The sequence below is a fragment of the Oryx dammah genome, unplaced genomic scaffold (assembly GCF_014754425.2).
Source record: "Oryx dammah isolate SB20612 unplaced genomic scaffold, SCBI_Odam_1.1 HiC_scaffold_5, whole genome shotgun sequence".
Lineage (NCBI taxonomy): Eukaryota > Metazoa > Chordata > Mammalia > Artiodactyla > Bovidae > Oryx > Oryx dammah.
The window spans coordinates 70,579,881-70,596,240 of NW_024070189.1; the positions used below are offsets into that span (position 1 = coordinate 70,579,881).

Genomic DNA, 16,360 nt, shown 5'->3' on the forward strand with positions numbered 1-16,360 from the left:
CCCCGACTTTCCACGTGTGCGGGAAGGAATCGGAGCAACCCACTCGCTGGCCAGCAAGGGTACTCGGGGCGGCTTAGCAGTAAGAAGCTCTAGACCAGAAACGACTATGCCGCCCCAGCTCCCCGCCCTCCACTCTCATTCAAAGAAAAACAATAGCACACAATACAGGGCACGTAAGGTCCAACAGTTAGGCTTTCCCGCGATGGCGCCTGACACTGGGCAACTAAATTCAGCTATGAGGTACTCAGCCCTGCTCTGCTGGCCTCCATTGGTCGCCCTCTTTGCAGAATGGAGAAGAGACAGGGGTTGCACAACCGCCCTGAGGCGGAAGGGTAAGACGAAGGAGGAGAGAGTAGGCGGTGACCCTAAGGACTGAATTCACACCCCTCCCAGGCACCCTAGCTTTGCAAGAAAGGGGTAGAGTAGTCCCTCCCGGCCCACCCCCTCCAAAGGCTTCAGGGACTTGGAGTAGAAACATCCCGAAAAGGTCTCTTTTTCCCTGACTTCTTGCTTCCTTTCAGGGCCAGTCTCATTCTAAGGCCTCTTGCCTTCCAACCTTCCGTACCTCTTCCCCATCCCAACAGAACAGCCTTGCACAATCTTGGTTTGTTTACTGTATAGCACTTGCACAATCCAGTCCTGTTTTCTTTATAATCTTTGACTTTTTAATTGTCTTGAGCGTTTATTTGTTTATTCTGGTTTCCTGCCCCTAACTCTCCCCACCCTTCCTTTCAGGATAAAAGCTCCATTGGGGCCAGCACTTGGTACTCATCGCTGTTGTATCCCCAACACCCTGTGCTTGGAACACTGGAAGTGCTCAGAAATAGTCTAAAGTAGCCAATATCCTCTGTTTATGAATGAGGATACCTCGGCTTCAAACCTGATGAAACTTGCAGGGAAGAGGGCGGTCAACACCCCTCCAGGGACCTACAGAGTTGTCAGAGCATCCCAGAGAAGCTTGTCTGCACCGGGAGCCTGGGTGGTCCTGGCCCAGGTGGGAGTTGTGGGGGTCGGAGGGTTGAGTGAACCTTGCCTGGGGCCACTGATCTGAAGCTGAGTTCACTCTAGCAGGACCTCACAGGCTTCGCAAACACACGCCCCAGGCTTCCCCACTTTGGAGGAGCCTGCTTCTCAGCCACAGTGGGGTGTGAGCAAAACCTACCTTCTTCCAAAACTTAGAATGCCCAGCTCACATGTCAGGCTCCTTCACCTGTCTGTCATGATGGTTTTGTCACTTTTCAGGGCGCAACATGGCTTCTTACCTAGCTAATTTTGTCAACCTTTCCTCGTTGGGACTGTGTGATTTTATTTCGTTTCATTTTATTGGAGTGTGGCTGCTTCAAAGCAGAAAAACTTAGCTGTTCTCCACTAACTCATTAACAGTCTGTTTCACCTTTTGCTAGTTTCCTAGGATTTTATTTTTAACATGTAATTCCATTTTATTTTGCAGGGGATGGTGCAAAGTATGACTTTTTTTCCCCCACAGTTCTATCTAGTTATCCCAGAACTGCTTATAAAATAATCCTGCCTACCCTTCTCATTTTTTAAGCCCATTACCATCATACCAAGATTTTTCTTCAAAATGAAGTTTATTTCTAGTTCTTCATTCTTTCCACTGAGGTATAGTTTTATTTTTACACCAATGTCATATAGTTTTGGGCTTCCCAGGTGTCTCGGTGGGTAAAGAATCCGCTAGCAATACAAGAGACACAGGAAATGCGGGTTTGATCCCTGGTCAGGAAGATCCCCTGGAGGACATGGCAAACCACTCCAGTATTCTTGCCTGGAGAATCCCATGGACAGAGGAGCCTGGCAGGGTCAGAAAGAGCTTGAAGAGACTGAGCGTGCACTGCGTGCACTCACCCTTGCATATTGTTTTACTCACTACTTTGAAATCGGGACTAAACAACGCCCACAAAAAGAAAAACACAAGGTTATTGAGAAAGCGGATCACTGGTTGCCTGAGGGTGGGGCAGAAGGGTAGAGGGACGGGGAGGGGGGCCAGGGGGTGGGATTTGGGAGGATGATGAAACTGTATTGTATCTTGGTTTAGGGCTGGTTGTACAATTCTCTGTGCTGTCAAAACATTGAATTTTTCTCTCTGTACGTTTAAAGGGAGACCACTACACAAAAAGCACACCAGATAAATCTTTAGGAGGAAAGAAAGGTTGGTCCTTGACCGAACAAGCCTTGGAATTCTGTCCTGAAAACACAGTCTTCCATGCCTCCCAGAGTGTGTCCAGGAAGGCCAGGCTAGAAAAAGATGAACCCTCCCGATAGCTGATGGGATAGGGGGCAACAGCAGGTGGGACCGCCACTGCCTGCTCTCTGCAGAACCTGGGAGCATCAGGGCTCAGCCTATGGAGCTCAAGTTGCCTGCTCAGGCCCTGTTCTTCCACCCTTCAGGTGGCTCCCAGTCTCCTGTTTCTCCCTGTCCCTGCCCTTCCTTGCAAAGCTGTGGTTCAGGCCAGAAGCAGCTGTGTCATTTGCAGGCCCCAGAACAAAATGAAAATGTGACGCCCCTTGTTCAAACATCATTAAGTTCCAGATAGTGACAGTAGGGCACTGCGCCAAGCCGAGGGCCCTTCTGAGTGTGAGGCCTTGGTGACTGCACGGGTCACACACACACAAAGTTGGTCCCAATTCTGGCCCTTTCCCTTGGCTGCCTGAGGGATCCGCCCACACTCACAGGACGCAAAGTTCTGTGCCAGCTTGCCGGGCTGCCCCGTATCTGTCTTGCCTCCTCTCATCCCTTTCCAGACAAGACCTTCTGCAGACCTGCCCTACACTTCCCCATGCCGAAATCCAGGCCCATCCTGGAATGCCCTCATCCCACCCTACTCCACAGGAAATATCCCACCCCACCCCCCCACCCGCAGCAACTTCTCCTCCTCAGGGAAGCTTGCCTCTGTTAAAGAAAAAAGGGAAAAAAAAATTGCCATGACATGTGTCAAAGAGTGGTAAGGAAGACTTTATTCAGTGGGGGCTACTGGAATGGGATTTTATGTAAGGGTCAGAGAGTGGCCTCAATTCCAAATATAGGGAAAAGTATATTTCATGGCCAAGGTGCAGAGTGGAGGTCAGTGGATGTACTAAGAGGAAACCTCAGGGGGCAGGGGGAACTGGCTAAATGACTGCAGAGAATTCTCAATGAAGGCAGGCCAGAGTGACCAGACATAATGTGGGAGACGGTGCAGGTGGAGGAAACAGATTAGAATACGGAGGGTGTTCAGACATAGAAGATGGGAGACTCTGGCTAACCTAACTTACCAGGATTCTTGCTAAAACTGGGCTGCACAAGGAAGCACACAGGAAGGCCCAGTCAGAAAGCTTGGAAGTACCTGCCCAAAGTTTGGTCAACCTTTGTCCCCTCACCCCACCCCCCCACCTGGAGTGATAAGTGAGCCAGCTCTCCTCTGAACTCCCATGGCATTCAAACTTCACCTCTCATATTTCATTTTTTGTTTTCGCTACATTATTTCATATTTCTTGTTTTTTCTACATTATTTTTTTCTGAATCCAATATAGAGGGCTAAGCCCCCACCTGCTAGAATGGTGGATTATTACAATCTGAATTGTCACTGTGGGGCTTATACCCTCTTTGGGAAGTTTCCCTAATACCCACAGCCAACCAGTGTCAAAGAAATCTACTCTCAGTCCCCCAGATGGACTCCCTCTGCCTCTGCGTGCTCTGCTGGCTTGCTCACCACTGTGCAGGCCCTTTGCTGTCCCCACCTCTGTAATGTTGGCACCTTTCTGGCCCAGTCACTACTGGGGACCCGTACGTGTTGTCTCCTTCCCTCACCCTCTGGAAAGGACCATAGGGGCAAAGGCCTTGACCACCTCAGCTTCCTCCCCAAAGGAGGCACTCAATACATCACTGTGCAGTGAATGGTGGTGCTTGGCACAGACCTGGTTGGACCAGGTGGCACAAAAGGTGAATGAACGCTTCGCATTTGAGCCTTTGCCACCTCCCCCTACCACCTCTAGCTTGAACCCATGCCAGTCAGGGGAGGGATCTGGTCTCTCTTGACTCCAAAGCACCCCCAGTGCTTTCTGGGCTGGAACCACAGCAGGCTCTGGGGATGAAAACAGAAGATGTGGCCCTCCCCCAGCCATGTCCACAGCCCAGTGGAAAACAGAGGCAAACTGACTATTCCAAAGGAACAGAGCTGGTGGAGGGAAACAGGGGCTGTGGGCATAGGGAGCAAGGAATTGCCTGGACGGGGTGTGAGTTCAGGGAAGGCTTCCTTAAGGAGGGAAAATCTGAGCATCATGGTCGCGGGGGGGAGTCTGCCTGGAGAACGAGGGCCCAGAGGGCTGTTGGGATTAGGAGGGGTACCACCATCAGGGACCCTGGAGGCAAGACGGTCAGAAGCCTCAGGTGATAGGCTAAGGGGCCCAAGGAGCCACTGGAGGACACACACCATCAAGTTGAGAACAAGAGGGACCAAAGGCAGGGAGACCAGTGCAGGGAGCTAGTCTCAGTTCTGGAAAGAATCAGCTCCTGGGCCTAGTCTGCTGGGGGAGGGGAGTCAGAGGACAGCTGGGACGCTGAGGGATCCACTGGGGGCAAGATGGAGGGGCTGCCCCAAGGTGTAGCCACTACAGTGGCACCTGTGATCAGCTGGCCCCAGAGCTGCCCAGCCGGCTTGGGGACAGGGAACTGGTTTTCCTGGCAGCGATGAGCTAACAGGATCTGGTTCCCTCTGAGACGCCCCAGCTTCAGCTCTCTTGGGCCCTCCCCCTACATTTGGGCCTGGCCTTGGTTTCTGGCACACCTGCCAAGTTTTGGTACCGCCCACCCACTCCCTGCTGGCTGTACTGGCCAGCCCAGCTCCCTAATTGCTGGGTGGGGAGCTCTTCTGCAGAGCTGGGACACCAAAAAGTAGACCCCAGCCACTGTGGACCATGTGGGTATCCAGCCTGACCAGCTCCAGCCCATGGGGTGAGCCAGGCTTCAGGCTAGCACTGAGCTCTGTAGGGCCCTTTGGAGGAACCACTGACCCAGAAAGCTTGATTGGGTGGGGTGTGTAAAATGGGTATCAAGGCCTGTGAAGAATAGGCCTGCCTAAGCCAGGTGTCCCTACTTTCCCTTCCCAGGCAGAGGACCTGGCTCAGGGCTGAGTCCAGATAGCTCAGCAAGGCCCAGGGACCTATCTAGAGCCACAGGCTCTAGTCAAGCCTGGCCAGGACTAAAAGGGGCTGAGAAGGGTGGGAAAGAATGGAACAGAGGGAGGAGCCCCAACCTAGCCTCCAACCCAGAAGGCCCAAACACACCCCCTTAGACACACCCACCACCCACAGCACATCTCTTCTGTACACACCTGCCACTCACACAGACATAAACACATTATCCCCACAGCAGACAACACACACACCCCACTCTCCACCCTAAAAGGGCGGGGCCCGCTGGCTTACCCTCCACAGCTGTGTCCACCCCCTGCACACCACTCCACCATCAGGCCCCACCTGAGGGGCTGCCGGGTGTGGCCAGGGAAGGATCAGAGCACAGCCATAGGGAGCAAACTGGGGGTGTCTGCGGAGATCTGAGGTGGGCCTGCCCCACCAGGCAGCCTGGGAGGGAGACACATCTCATTCAACCCTGAGCCCCCAGACCCTTACAGCCTAGTGCAGCAGCAGGCAGACAGGAAGTGCTCCATGTGTGGCAGCAGAGACACTAACGCATCTGTAAGAACACCCAGCTTCACAGCAAGGGCTCGGGAGATGCCACTTGCACAGCCCGACTTGTTCTGTGCTTTAGGTAACCCACCAGGAGGGAGCAAGGGTCCAGAGAGGATGGGAGTGGGTTTTAGGGGGTCAAGGACCAGCAAGCCTTGGCTAAGAGCAAGGATCAGGCAATGCAGGGCCAGGCACAGGGGTGCTTCCTCCCAGGACAGAACTTTCCAGAATACAAATCAGATCACACCTCACACTGCTGCTCAGGAATACCCCCGTGGTCCCCATGCCTATGGGGGAATGTCCACATTCCCTGCTGCAGTTCTAGTCCTTTATTGAACTTTCTCTGCCTCGTTTCCTGCATCTTTCCAGGCCCTCATCCCAATGGAGGGGTACACAAGCCAGACAGAAAGGTGGGAGGCAAGTTCTGGGAGGGGCAGACTACTGGAGGCTTAAGGCTCTCCAGCAGAAGCTGTTTTAGGCTGGCCCCACATCCAGCTGGGCCTGGGACCCGGGAGCCCAGACTTTTTACCAAGAGGACATTTCATATTCTAGCAATGACTTGGTTGACTTGCCCCTTTGTTTTCTTGGGTTCCCTGGCATTGTTCCCTATTAAAAGTCTCACTGATGCTAAAGAAAAGAATTTCAGCTCACATGGCAGCTAAGAAACTTTGTGGTGCCAGGGCAAGGATTCCTCCACTCCCCAACATGCCTGTCCAGCAGCTGCACACAGAGGTGCAGGGTACACCCTGCCCACCAATCATGGACATGGTGGAGCTACAGTCCAGGCCAACAGCCCCAACCCGGACCCTCCATAGTCCTCTGCGCTCAGGCCAGAGACAGGCCTGACGTTATCACCTGGTAATTCCTCGTAGAAAATGTGATTTTATTCTGGGGAGGCCAAAGTTCCCATCCCAGCCTCCCCTCCTCACACTGGCCCCTTTCGCTTCACAGGGCTCTTCACTTCCAAACCTCCTTTCCTGGGCCACACCTACTCCAGGGCTGGGCTCTACCTGGAGACTCCTCAGCCAGGGGGACCTTGCCCTGGCTCCTCCTGCTACTGGCACCCCATCCAGCCCACAGCCCCACTGGACCCCTCCTCTCGGCCGGCCTCTCCATCCCTGGCTGGTCTCAGCAGCTTCCACCCCAGACCAATGTAAGGAAGGAGCTGGCCATCTCAGGGTGGGCTTGTCCAAGCCATCTTCTGACAGTGCTTCTGCTGTCAGCTTGCTCTGAGGGCCTCAGATCTTGGAGGACTCAAGCCGAGGGCTCCAGGGCGCAGGGGGCTCCCGCAGCGCCCGCAGCTCCTGTTCCAGCACCTGGTTGCGGCGATACATGTCCATGTAGCCGCCCTGGATCTCCCGCTGGTAGCGCAGCACCCGCTCCTTTTCCTCCTGCCACGTCCGCCGCTCCTGCTCAAAGCGCAGCGCCTGCTCCTGGCCTCGGAGCCGCTCCTGCAGGAGCTGGGCCCGCAGCTGCTCAGCCCCATCTCTGGCCTCACCGTCTCCCACCTCCCCCAGCAGCCCCCTGCTCTTGCAGTCATCGGTCTCACAGCTGCCTGGGGCCTCCTCCTGAGGGGCCTGCTCCTGCAGGCTCCGCACGGCCTCTCGCAGCCGGGCCAGCTCTGCATCCTGGGCCTGGGCCTGTGCCCGGCTGCCCCGAAGTTGTGTCTTCAGGCTGAAGATCTCAGCTAGCTTCTGAGCCAGTTCCGCCTGGGCTTCCCGCAGCTGCTGCTTCAGGAGGCTGATCTCTGCTGTTTTCTGGCACACCTGAAGGGGAACAGGGACAGGCAAGAGCCAAGCAAAGCAGGGTAAGGGGGGGACCAGTCGGAGGGCAAGCAGAGGATGGCACGACAGTAGTGGGGGCAGGAGTCTCTGAACGCCTGGTCTCTCACCTCCCAGCGGGCTTCCTCCTCTGCTCGCGCACTAGGATCGGCCTCTGGGAGGTTGCCTGGTGGCCGGGGCTCCGGGCCCAGGCCCTGCTGTGCTCGCAGCTCCTTGCGTAGGCGCCGCTGCTCCTGCTGGGCCATGAACAGCTGCAGCTGGAGGTTGCGCTCACTACGCTCGGCCTTCTGGCTCACCTCATGCAGTCGCTCCAGGTAGAGGCGCTTCAGCTCAGCCAGCCACAGCCGCTGGCGCTCTTCCAGCACCTGCCCAGGGGAAAGGGCACTTGCCATGGCCCAAGATCCACATACCGCCCTGCCCCCCTGGATACCAACTGCCTGCACTCCATGGCTGGCCCACTGCTCCAACGCTCCAGCTGCTTCTGATATCCTCTTTCTCAACATCACAGGGTCCAGAGTGCAATGCTTTGGGCACACATGTGCCCCAATCCAGGATGTGGCCTCTGGAGGTGAAGTGTCCCCAGCACGCAGCCCTCCCAGGGAGTCTCCCTCCCTCATAACTTCCTGCAAGGACCACCAATGACATGACATCCCCATGTCACATGGGGCCTGGGGAAAGAAGCAAACTCATCTCTCTCTTCCTTACCCTCCTATACCCGGAGCCCTGCAGGAGAGCTGGCGGGTGACCCTCTGTCTGCCCTGTACGCTAATGCCAGGGGATAGAACAGGTGGCCAAGGCAACAGCTGCTCTCACCTGTGTGAAGGGGCTGGCGCCATCTTCCTCACCCAGGCCCCTCTTGAGCTCTTCACAGGTGTCCGGCACCACAGCCCCTATGTCCTCGGTGGCGGAGCAGGAGAATTCGTAGGGGGGCGGTGGTTCAGGCAGGCAGTTCAGCAGAGCTAGTGGCCCAACCTCCTTGGAACCCCGTGAGGCCCGGTCCAGGGAGCCCCCAAGATGGTTAATGTGGCCCAGGGAGGAGCTGAAGGGGCCGGGGCCAGTGCTGGGACTGCGGCCAAAGCTGCCCCCGCTGGAGGAATCAGACAGACTGGGCTCGGGCTCGGGGCCGCCCTCATCCAGGCTGAGGGCATGCAGCAGCTGGGCACGGGCCTGGGCCTGGCTGGCCCGGGGCCCAGGGCTCAGGGGTGGGTGGCAGGCCAGCGTGTGCAGGCTGCCATTGCTGCGCCACAGCTTCTGGCCCTTGTGGGCCGCCAGGCTCTGCATGGACAGGAAGCCTTTCCCGGTGCCCGAGGCCGGCTTGAATACTGATGGGCGAATGCGACACTGCCAGAAAGAGAGGGCAGGGATGAGGCTCCGGGCTGACTGCTCTTTGGTACTCCCTCCCAAAGCCCCTGGGAATCCCCTTTGAGAACGAGGGGTACATATCACCAGGCCAGCCCACAGCAAGACTTCCATGTCCTATCCCAGCCTCGGGGTCTTCAAAGAGGGCCCCCCTCCCTGCCCTGCCACAGTAGGGGAGGAGCCGAGGCACACCTTGTCAAAACGCCCCCGTTCAGGCAGCGAGGTCTTGCTGAAGTCACCAGCCCGAGGGTGTTCCCGGTAGTAGAGGGTGGCATAGTCGGCAGGCTCATTCCGAGGGGCCCGCTTGGTGGTCTTGCCATCCTTCTTGGGAAGGTGCAGGTAGCTGAGGAGCTCGCGCTGGCCCAAGCCTTTCCGGAGGAGCCCATCAGGCTGGCGGGAGCCCCGAGACCCTGCGAGTGCCGCCCGTAGCTCTTCAGGGGAAAAGTCTTGCCGTTCCAACAGGCTGCCCACGCTGCCCATGGCAATGCCAGCAGGGCCTGGGGCTGTGGCCATGAAGTTTCACCAGGGCACAGGCGGCTGCTTCTGGGGGTTGGGAGGCTCCATCAGGGGCAGGTACGCACTTGCTGCCCAACTCCCCAGATGCCCTAGAAGCAGGTGCTTGACCTCTGTGTCAGCTCCCCGACCCCAGCCCACCCAGGAGTGGCAGATGTGAGTTCCAGAGAGAATCCGGAACAGGACTCCTAGAGAAAGTATAGCGCCCTAGTTCCGACGAGGGGCCAGTATGTGACTGGGGTCACAGGGGGACCAGGACCTGAAGCAGTAGGATAGGGGCCCCTCCCAGGACTGAGCTGGCAGAATCCATCTCTGACTCTAACTTTGTTCATTCTCCTGCCAGGCACCCAACGTGGTAGGTGGGCGGAGGGCATAGGGAACCAAGACCGGTGGCCTCAGAAGCTCCAATCCTTCTTCTTCCCTTGGCAGGGGGAAAAAAACTTCATTCAACCCCTCTTCCTGCAGAGGTTCAGAGTTTTCCCAAGGGAAGCACCTGGCATGGGTGGGGCTAGGGGCTCCAGCAGGATGGATACAAACAGGAAGGGCCCAGGGGAAGGAAGGATGGCAGAACAATGGCCACAGTTTCCGGAACAGGTGTTCATGTTGGAGCAGTGGTAAGAGGCAGGGAGACGGGGCAGCCAGAGCCCCTGCCAGCCCCTCTAATATGCTACCACTTCAAAGCCCACTGCCAGGCATCAGGGCCCCAGTCCTGACCCAATGTGTGGAACCAATCAGTGTGTGGGCCCTGGCTTCCTCATCTGGACAATGACTATGTCAACTCTTATCACTCATGGATGCTGGGAGGACTGGCTAAGATTAGAGGATAAAATGCCCAGTCCAGGGCCTGGCCCACAGCCAGGGTCAACATGGGCTAGCTGAAGCTGAGCTTAATTGGTAGACACACTAACACCACCAGCGAGTGCCCGAGTGACAGGGTTACAGATTGCCTCCCACCTGTGCTGGGACCACACTGTGGAAGGCAGGACCTGTCCCCAGTGCCCCGCTGGATCCCGTGTCCATCCCAGCCCTTGGCACACAGTAAGTGCTCAGAAAGGACTTGCCAAATGAACGAATGCCACCTTCTCTGCCTGTGTGCTATGCTTAGTCACTCAGTCGTGTCCGACTCTTTGTGACCCCATGGACTGTAGCCTCCAGGCTCCTTTGTCCAAGGGGATTCTGCAGGCAAGAACACTGGAGTGGGTTGCCATGCCCTCCTCCAGGGAATCTTCCCAACCCAGGGATGGTACCGGGGTCTCCTGCATTGCAGACGGATTCTTTACCATCTGAGCCACCAGGGAAGCCCAAGAATACTGGAGTGGGTATCCTCTCCAGAGGATCTTCCCAACCCAGGAATCGAACCAGGGTCTCCTGCATTGCAGGTGGTTTCTTTACCAGCTGGGCTACCAGAGAAGCCCCCTTCTCTGCCTCCTACCCAGCTATTCCCATTCCTGAACAGACACCCAGCAGGCAAAATGCAGCTACCAGTCCGATGTGCCCCGCCCCAACTGCCCCAATCCAATACGCTTCCGGGACACAGACTCCCACCCCAAACAATGGTTAGGAGGTTCCATCTTCCTCAACCATTTCCAGGTTTTGTGTTTGTAGAAGACAAAGCTCTCCATGAGGAGGGAGGGAGGGGTGGAAGGCACGGCCCTGCCCCTACATCCTGCAGTCCTCAACCTTACCTTAGGCAAAAGAAACCTTCCCAAGTTTCCCTTTTCTGGGGGTGCCACAAGCCACACAAGGTTAGGGGAGTCATCTAGATAAGGGATGACAGGTGCTGGGCACCTACAGTGATGCAGCCCTGTGTAGGGGTTTCACAGAGTCCTGGCACATGGTTAACTGTGTTTTTTAGGTAAGGGCAATGGGGCTCCAAAAGGTGAAGTGGCCTGCCCAAGGTCACAGAGCTGGTCAGAGTGAGGTGCTGGTCTGTGATTACAGTACAATGACTCGAAATGTCTAGTGGGAACCAACAATGTCACCCACAACCCAAGAGTTGGAATTGAAGCATCTTGCCTCCCACTCCTCCCACCCCTTCACCATGACAAGCCCACCGAGCAACAGACAAGCCCACTGAACTCCTGGCACTGCTTCTTGGGGAGGTAGACAGCAGAGAGTCTGGTCTCCAGCCCACCCTTTATATTATCTCTCCATGGGACACCTCCCTTGACCATGCCTCTGCTGCTGCTAAGTCACTTCAGTCGTGTCCGACTCTGTGTGACCCCATAGACGGCAGCCCACCAGGCTCCCCCGTCCCTGGGATTCTCCAGGCAAGAACATGGGAGTGGGTTGCCATTTCCTTCTCCAATGCATGAAAGTGAAAAGTGAAAGGGAAGTCGCTCAGTTGTGTCCGACTCTTCGTGACCCCATGGACCGCAGCCTACCAGGCTCCTCTGTCCATGGGAATTTCCAGGCAAGAGTACTGGAGTGGGGTGCCATCGCCTTCTCCATGACCATGCCTCAGTTTCCCCCAAATGGGAAAGACTCTACTTTCTCTGCCTTCCTATTGGGTTGCCGGTGACAGCCAGCACAGGGACAGGGAGGTGAAAGGGCTCTTGAGCTGCAAGCCTGATGAGAGCCTGAGAGCAGGGATGGTGGCAGGGGGAGCTAAACACGCCCACTTCATCCCAAACACACACTGCTTCACGTTCCCCTGGCCACAGCCTCATTTCCTGTCTCAGGGAGCAATAATCAACACCCCATAACCCCCACAAAGGGTCCCAGGACCAGGGGAGAAGCAGTCATGGGCCGAAACACGCACACCACACATACTGCAGTCCTGTCGGTGCCATCAGCGGCCCAGAAGCTTCTCCGTGAGAGGACACAGCGAGGCTCACACACACTCAAGGTCATTCACACTGCACTGAGCACCTTCCACACACAAATACCCAGCTGTCCTTCCTAGCCCCGAGGCTGCTAGATGTAGGCAAGTGTGTGTGTGTGTGTGTGTGTGGCAAAGGAGGGCATGGGATCGGCTTTTCTTCACACTTGAGTTGAGCAATTTGAAATAATTCCTGAGCTACATGGAGGGGCACCAACAGCCCTTCCCTTTGCCTTTATCTAAGGCCCCCACCCTTCCCCCTCCTCTCTCCACCCCTCGTAGATAACTTCTCAGGCTGTATTATTAGCTCCTCCGCCTTGGGCCAAGGGCCCTGGCTTTCAGGAGGCTCTACCCTGCCCAGGTCTCAATCTGGGGACAGTCGTTTTTCCTAAAAGACTCCATCCACCTCCCCTGCCTTCCCCCCCAATACACACATTCCTTCCCGTTGCTTGGAAGCCCAGGGACTGGCCCAGGGCAGCTGTGCAGGAGAGGATGTGGAAGGGGAGGAGGGAGGGAGAGACAGCAAGTGCCTTGCAGCCCCACTGGGGAAAACAGGGCCTCCTCCTCCAAGTGCCTGGGCTTCTCCACCCAGAACTCACGACGTGCCTGGGGCCCAGAGCTCTGCACGGAGCAGAGCCTCGCCACCACCACCCCACTGCTCTGCCAGCAAGCTTTCAGCTGGTCACATAGGCCCTATTCTGCACAGGTCCTAGTGGGTCCCAACAAGGTCCCTTTAATCCTGCTTCCATCTTCCCCTCCACCCACTCCAAGATCAGACAGCCTGGACACTGGGAGCATCTCTCTGGACCAACTCTTGGAGGAGACCGGAGAATGGGGCTGGGATACAGCCCTGGCCATGAAGCAGAAAAAGACAGGACACTCAGGGAGGCATCCTGGTGTCCCTTAGTGGGTGCCTCGTTGGGTCAGCCTGATGCTGGGCCTGGCACATGCTCACAACACACATGGGAGAGGAAGAGTGTCACCCCCACTTCCGAGGAGAAAACTGAGGCCCAGGAGGTAAAATAAGGTGCCTAAGGTCATGTTCAGCTGCACAGGAAAAAGTCCATAGGCTCTCTACATTTAGAAGCCTGCCCTGACCCCACTGTGCATCTCCTCTGGAGTATACCCAAAGCAGTTGGGTAGGAAGCTCCCAGTCCGGCCGACTGCCTTTAGCCTCGTGAGCCTTGGCCCCAGGGAGGGTCCCACCACCTGCTGGAGGATCAGCTTTGCTGAAGGGAGGGACTGCAGCTGCCCCTGAGGAATGAGACTGGAATGTCCCAGTTCCAAAAGAGGGGGCAGTGGGTAAGAGGGGCCCAGGGAGAAGACGGGAGAGGCTGGCATTCCGTAGCCCCATTTCAACTCATGAAGAGGCAGAGTCCTGCTGGAGTGATTCTTAGTATCACCAAGTCACTTGTGCTCTACAGTTTTTATCAGCCCTTTCATATCATCATCTGATCTCAGCGTCAGCTTCGTGGAGGCAGGCAAGACAGTAGTTAGCCTTTCCCCATCCTACAGCTAGATAAACTGAGGTCCAAAAAGAAGTGAGCTGCTCATGATTCCACATGACCAGCAATCCCAACTCCCCAGGCAAGGCCCCCTCTTCTGCCCCAGGCTGGGGTTACCAGCCAGGGGTTACCAGCTGCCCTCCCTGGGCTCACACACTGCTGTGGATTATGTCTGCTCAGCTCCCCACACCTGCTTCTCCCAAGGGTACCTGCAGCCAGGTTGGCTTGGATCCCAGTCCCCTCTCAGCCTGGAATACCCACTGCCTGCCCCTGGGTCAGGTAGAAATAGTGGAAACACCGCTGCACGGGCACTGTGAGCCCTGGAAGCTGCTAGTTCCATAGGCGGTGGCGTGAGCAGACTGGCCGCTCTCATTCAGTCTGGCACATACACACCCACACACAGCCAGTCGGCAGGAGAGGAGCCCTGCCCAGGAGGGGTCTGGGAGGAGGCAGATCACCGGTTCCAGGACGGCCTCCTGCCTCTCTTCTTCCCTGGGCCGGCCAGGGACAGAACACCACGGCCGCGGGACAGGCTGAGCCCCTGGTGCAAGCCAGGAGAGACCGGTCTGCTCGTGGAGGCGGGAGGCGGGGCGGGGGGGGGGGGGGCGCGGTGTAGGGATTGCCGCGTCGGAGATGACAGGTCCCGGTCCTTTTTTCCGGACGCAGTCACGGCCCCGATTTCCGGCCGGCTCCAGACGGGCCCTCACTTTGGCCGAAGGTTGTGGCCAGACAGGGATGGTGCTCAGGATCTGGGAGCGTCCGCTCTTCACGAGACCCCTGACAGCAAGCTGGCAGCTGCCGCTCATACAGGGCTCATATAGTGGAGGAAAGGGGTATCCTGGATGGGGCAGGAGCGGGCAGGAAGCTGTCTCTTGGGGAAGGTGGAGGTTGGCATCTCCACGGAATTTCCTCGGGGAAGGATGTGACAGAGGCGGGGGCTCCCCCAGAACTGGGGGAGGTCCCCAAGCTACCTGAGGGTTGGGAGGGGATGTCTCTCCCAGGCTTCTCTCTAAGACTTACCCCGAACGGATGGGCTGTGGGCGCGGAAGCCGAGGTCAGACTCCCGAGTCAAGGGCACCTGCCCCACCCCAGTGGTGGTTCAGGGGTCCCAGGAACTCCTCCAAGGAAAGCGGCTTTTGCATGGGTTATGGAGAGCGTAACCTGTCGCCTGCCCTTTCAGCACAGCTTCCCTGCCCGCGGACGGTCCCCGATCCCGCACCTCGGTGCTTCGGTGTCTGGAAGTAAGGGGTACCTGGACGTACACCTCACCTCGCCACCCCTGCCCAGTTCTCAGACGGGAACCTCGCCCGCGTAGGGCTGCGGGCTTGGCCAAGGTCGCCGGGAAAGCTAGACCTTGGCGGCGGCCAGCCCCACCCCCCGAGTCCAGCCCCGGGCCGCGATTCCAGCCCCACGGTGTGCCCTACTCACCATCCTGGCGCCCATCCGCACCCCTCGCGTACTGCAGCTCCCTTGCGCGCGGATTTGAACCCTTCCTCCGGGGCGCCAGCTCCGGCCGAGACTGCGAACCAGGCTGGAGCGGCCAGGCGACAGGCGCCGGGAAAACGCGGGCGGGCGGGCTCCGGAGCCGGATTGGCGAGGGAGGGACGCGTTCGGCCGCACTCGCTATCCTGCCCCAGAGGCGGAGGGAAAACCCGGCCTGACTCACCGGCGCGCGGCCGACCCACAGCCCGGCCCGGGCCCCCGGATGTGGGGGGCGGGGACGGGGGCCACCCCCGCCCACCGCGTGCCAACCTGAGCCCCGCCCGGGCTCGCGACTCCAGCCTAGCTCAGCCCGCCGAGACGTCGCGAGGCGGTGGCGCCCGAGCCCCCTGCCGGTTGCGCTCTGTGCCGCGGACGCCCGGGCGCGCCGGCTCGGACCCGGGCCGGTCTACAACCCGAAGTGCGGCCTATGCTCCCAGAGGGCGTCCAGCCCGCCCAGCTCCTCCGCCGCCTCCTCCTCTTCTAGCCTAGCCTGTCTGTCTCGGTTTCCAGAACCCGACAGCTTCCGAAGAGGCGCATTCCGTCTATCATCTCCCTGATTCTTGCCGCCTCCCCTTAGGTAAGCAGCATTATTCCCTGGCGAGGCTGAGCAAAATAGTACTCCAAGAGGTGTGGAGAGATTTGCCCAAGATCTCGGGCTCCTTAGCAGTTGAATTGGGCGCTATGTTTTTGTGGGGGTTTTTGGTGCCAAAGACTTGTAAGGGGAGCAAATTCAGATGTCTTCAGTTCAGTTCAGTCGCTCAGTCGTGTCGGACTCTTTGTGACCCCATGGACTGCAGCACTCCAGGCTTCCCTGTCCACCACCAACTCCCAGAGCTTACTCAGACTCATGTCCATCGAGTCGGTGATGCCATCCAACCATCTCATCCTCCGTCGTCCCCTTCTCCTCCCACCTTCAATCTTTCCCAGCATCAGGGTCTTTTCTAGTGAGTCAGTTCTTCTCATCGGGTGGCCAAAGTATTGGGAGTTTCAGCTGCAGCATCCGTCCTTCCAGTGACTATTCAGGACTAATTTCCTTTACGATAGACTGGTTGGATCTCCTTGCAGTCCAGGGGACTGTCAAGAGTCTTCTCCAATAACACAGTTCAGAAGCATCAATGCTTCCCCACTGAGCTTTCTTTATAGCCCGACTCTCACACCCATACATGAAAAAACTATAGCTTTGACTAGACGGATCTTTGTTGGCAAAGTAATGTCTC

At 57.3% G+C, this 16,360-nt stretch overlaps 1 protein-coding gene across 2 annotated transcripts; it reads right to left on the reverse strand.

The window, feature by feature from the left end:
* Window positions 1-2,955: 2,955 nt before the first annotated feature.
* N4BP3 (NEDD4 binding protein 3) lies at window positions 2,956-15,283 on the reverse strand. 2 transcript variants are annotated; one of them, XM_040240417.1, is made up of 5 exons: window positions 15,090-15,283; window positions 9,015-9,365; window positions 8,277-8,804; window positions 7,574-7,828; window positions 2,956-7,448 (listed from the first exon to the last, which is right to left on the reverse strand). In XM_040240417.1, exons 2-5 carry the CDS (start codon window positions 9,333-9,335, stop codon window positions 6,921-6,923), a joined length of 1,632 nt encoding a protein of 543 aa, XP_040096351.1. In that variant the 5' UTR covers window positions 9,336-9,365; window positions 15,090-15,283; the 3' UTR covers window positions 2,956-6,920. The 2 variants fall into 2 exon arrangements, with proteins under 2 accessions (XP_040096351.1, XP_040096352.1); XM_040240418.1 differs by having other exon boundaries at window positions 9,015-9,362; window positions 15,090-15,268.
* Between the last annotated feature and the right edge of the window lie 1,077 nt (window positions 15,284-16,360).

Bases quoted from the DNA above. Each gene is read 5' to 3' on its own strand.
- N4BP3 (XM_040240417.1), bottom strand. From the start codon at position 9,335: ATGGCCACAGCCCCAGGCCCTGCTGGCATTGCCATGGGCAGCGTGGGC. The intron at 7,829-8,276 runs GTGAGAGCAGCT...TCCCCTGGGCAG, and splicing joins GCGCCAGCCCCTTCACACAG to GTGCTGGAAGAGCGCCAGCG. The intron at 7,449-7,573 runs GTGAGAGACCAG...GTTCCCCTTCAG, and splicing joins AGGAGGAAGCCCGCTGGGAG to GTGTGCCAGAAAACAGCAGA.